General features: G+C 43.3%; 1 protein-coding gene across 1 annotated transcript; it reads left to right on the forward strand.

Moving 5' to 3' along the window:
- The first annotated feature begins 967 nt into the window (after positions 1-967).
- On the forward strand, positions 968-3,012 carry LOC122106718 (permeability factor 2-like). Its single transcript, XM_042678219.1, has 4 exons — positions 968-1,129; positions 1,226-1,349; positions 1,466-1,549; positions 2,209-3,012. Exons 1-4 carry the CDS (start codon positions 1,024-1,026, stop codon positions 2,222-2,224), a joined length of 330 nt encoding a protein of 109 aa, XP_042534153.1. The 5' UTR covers positions 968-1,023; the 3' UTR covers positions 2,225-3,012.
- Positions 3,013-3,882: the final 870 nt, after the last annotated feature.

The following is a 3,882-nucleotide window of genomic DNA, read 5'->3' on the forward strand; positions in this document are numbered from 1 at the left end:
TCTCTAAGAAACAAAATCAAATTACCAGAGGGAGAAGGCAGAAATGAGATGAGAATTAATTTTTCTCTTCAAAGCAAAGTGAGATGAAATATCCCCTTGGAATTTTTTTTTGCCTCTTAGCGATTGCAGCGGTCATGAATGCAGTATTAGTCTTTCGTATTTGTGACCTGTGGGGGGCCCTTGGATAAACCTCGAACTGTACACCTGCGAGTTGTCATCATACCCCTCCCCCAGCGGCTGTAGCACTGTGGCCAGATCCTATGTCAAGGGCTTATCAGCACATTCATACTTCAAGAAATGGTTCTTGATTTACTCCAGTTTTGGAAGTTCCAGAATTTCACAGAGAAAGGAAGCTACGTAAGATTACATCATATTATCCTTAATTACACAGGAATTTTTTTAAAACACACACACACAACTTTTGGTGGCTCTTTCCTCCCAAACTCTCAAGGGAGAAAAAAAAAAAAGATACAAAACGATGTATCTGTACTTGTTAAATATCAGAAACAAAGCAGACCTATGCAGATCGAATAAACCTTCCATCAGAAATACTTAGGAGTCTAAGATCTACAGAAGTAAAAAAAAAAAAATCTACCACCTCTCCCCCTCCACACACTTCCCTAAATTCTTCCAGCTCTAAAGACAGATCCTCAAACTGTCAGGGATGCTGTGATGACACACAGACTTTTACAGGGAGCCCCAGGACACACTGTCACCCTAGCCTATCACTTCCCCCTGGGGAGTTTGGAGCAGAAAGCCAACAAGTCAGAGTCACAGCTTCCGTCAGAGTTCGGCAGGAGGGTGAAAGCAACGTCACTGCGTGTCCCCAACCAGCTCCTTCTGAATCAGGGCGTGGTCGGGTGTCTTCCTTCCGGACCGTGGGGAAACACCGGGGCTCCTGGAATTTCCCACTAACCATGCATAAAAGGGGTTCTCTGTTCTCGGGGAGACACAGATCCATCCGAGATCACCATCAGCTCTCCAGCTCCAGGCTCTGCGATCATCCTCTTGCTCAGCTCCGTGATGGCCCGCATTGCCTCCCTCTCTGCCCGCGCTGCGCAGCAGCAACTCAGAGTCGCACCGCTGCTGCTGCTGCTGCTCCTGCTGACCAGGAGCCAATGCACTGCAGGTGAGGTCCTCACTCTATGGTCCCACGGAAGGACAGAGCTGGGAGGGCGCCCAGCTCCAGGACAGCCCTCGCTAACCTGGTCTCTCCTCCCCGCAGGGGCGCCCTTGGCTAGTGAACTGCGCTGCCAGTGCCTGCAAACCCTGCAAGGGATTCACCCCAAGAATATTCAAAGCGTGAAGGTGACGGTCGCCGGACCCCACTGCGCCCAAACCGAAGTCGTGTAAGTTCTTCCCTGTCCTCTGTGGCTACTGAGTCACCAGACCCTCTCCATCACCCCACCCTTGACCCCAGACCCAACTCCTGCCTCTCACTCTGCTCCCCGCTTTCTCTCTGCAGAGCCACTCTCAAGAATGGACAGCAAGTTTGTCTCAACCCTGAAGCCCCCATAGTGAAGAAAATCATCCAGAAGCTGTTGAACAAGTGAGTCGGGGTTCTATTTGCACGTGGGACTGCAGTCACGAGGCTCAGGCTGGCCCGTGTCCAAAGAAACTCAGGACTAACGAGGGACTAGCAATCACGATTCATCTTGCTATTAAGATCACTAATGCACTCCAGTGCCAGATAGACATTTAAATGGACCACTATGTGTCCTTGAAACATCAGGTAGAATTGTCTAGGAATGCAAGCCTTCTACCTATTGGGGTGCAATATTTACCTCAGTCTCTTAGGAGCCTCAGACCTGAAAAGTGGAACCCCTGGTTTGATGCCAATGTTCCTCTACATCTTTCTGAGGAGGATCAGGGGCTTTGTATTAAGATCCTTCTGAGTTGAAATCTACGTTTCCCTTCTAACTCGTCCTGTCATTCAATGGGAAAGTAGTCATCGTTCAAGGCTACTCTGAAGCTTCAGTGAGGTCACACACATTCAGCTTTATACCTGTGCAATATTGTTGGGGATGTTGGATGCTGAGAGAATTTTGACCCCCTAATTACACAGCATCCAAAGCCTGGTGGGTTTGCTCCATAGTCAGGTGGAGCTAGGGGATGACTCTATGTGGAGATATCTATATTAAGGTGGGAGAAAGGGCTGCTCCATCTATTTGGGGATATCTACTAACAGCAACCATTTTTTCAACACAGAGACAACAGCAATTGATTTGGAAAATTCTCTGCTTCTGTTCATCCTCTGAAGAAAGATCAAAGTGAAGAGAGAGAGAAGCAAGCTCTGTCTGGAGATAGCTGAACCATCGGTGTCTGATGTGTTTATTTATGAGAGCTTTTCTGTTTATTTATATCTGTATTTATTTATTTAATTGATGCTTTTGGAGTCCTATTTATTGTGATATTTAAAGACATGAATGTGTTTGGTGATACACTGTAGGGCTTGATATCTGTCATAGATGGTCATTTCTTTTTTGAAATGCTCAATCAGATATTTCAGTCCTGAAGGAGGGTGATATTTAATTGGAGGGTGATGACTTTTTATTTTCCTTGTTATTTCTTTGGAAGTGATAGATGTAAGATGTTGTTAGTGTGTTAAGTTTTGGAGGGGAGGGTTGGGCAGTGGACAGTGGTAAGCCCCTGTGGTGAACACTGAAGATCAGTAGGGAAAGAGCCAGATGCATGTAGTCAGATCACTGTGTGTATGTGTGTGTGTGTGTGTGTGTGTGTGTACACTATTTTTTTGATAACTGTTTAGGAGAATGTCAGCTGCCACTTATTGTAATACTTTCCCAGTATGTGGTCAGCGTTTCTGATGCTGAACTTTTAAGAATTCTGGTGTTCGATTTATCCCTTGGACATTTTATGTCTTCTTTGTAAGGCACAATGCCTTCCATAGCAATAATAACACAATGTCCTCCATGTCTTGGAGTTGAGATATTTATTTATTAATGTATTATTTTGAATAATGTAAAAAATAAAGCTGTTCACAAAATAAACATACTTTGCTTGAAGAAAATTACTCTGTGTGTTTCAACTCTTTGTTCCTCTGGGATACTAGATTTCAGGAACCCGTAGCAGACCTTAGACCATAATACCTACTGTCCCTAGCTGGCACTTCCCTTATTTCTCTCAAAAGGTGTGTTTAATGTTTTTTTTTTCAGAGTCTGAGTGGTCCCCACTTTAAGCAACCTAACTTTACATAATGTGTTAATCATGTTTTATTTGAACCACTTTCCTATTTAATTCTAGAACTTGAATCTTTTTTAAAAAAAATTAATACACAAACAAGACCACACTAAAGCTACCAGCACAACCATGTTTATTGCAGCATTATTTACCATAGCTAAGATATGGAACCAACCCAGATGCCCCTCAGTAGATGAATGGATCAAGAAAATGTGGTATATATACACAATGGAACTCTATGCCTCCATCAGAAAGAATGACATTGCCCCATTTGTTAGGAAATGGAAAGACTTGGAAAAAATTTTATTAAGTGAAGTAAGCCAGGCCCAAAGAAACATAGGTCCCATGGTTTCCCTTATTTGCAATAACTAATATATGTCTGAGTCAAGCAGAAAAGGTCAGATAACGTGATGTTAGGGAAATGAACCTAAGATATGTATTCAAATGTTTTTTTTCTTCTTTCATGCGATTGTTTCTAACACATTTATAAGATTATTTCTTTGTTGCTTTGTATGTCCCCCCTCCCATGGTATAACCCCTGCTTTCACTGTATTTGATGTTGTTATAATTTGTGGAGGGGAAGGGAAAAAACAAATCGTTTAAATAGGGATACAGGTGGACCCACTGCAACAAGAGATGTACAGGTCGTGATGTTGAAAACAAACTTTACAACTTTGATGGTGG

Source organism: Dipodomys spectabilis, unplaced genomic scaffold (genome assembly GCF_019054845.1).
Source record: "Dipodomys spectabilis isolate Male_0828 unplaced genomic scaffold, ASM1905484v1 ptg000043l, whole genome shotgun sequence".
Lineage (NCBI taxonomy): Eukaryota > Metazoa > Chordata > Mammalia > Rodentia > Heteromyidae > Dipodomys > Dipodomys spectabilis.

Coding starts and splice junctions, on each gene's coding strand:
- LOC122106718 (XM_042678219.1), top strand. CDS start 1,024: ATGGCCCGCATTGCCTCCCTCTCTGCCCGCGCTGCGCAGCAGCAACTC. Junction 1,130..1,225: donor CAGGAGCCAATGCACTGCAG/GTGAGGTCCTCA, acceptor TCCTCCCCGCAG/GGGCGCCCTTGGCTAGTGAA. Junction 1,350..1,465: donor TGCGCCCAAACCGAAGTCGT/GTAAGTTCTTCC, acceptor TTCTCTCTGCAG/AGCCACTCTCAAGAATGGAC.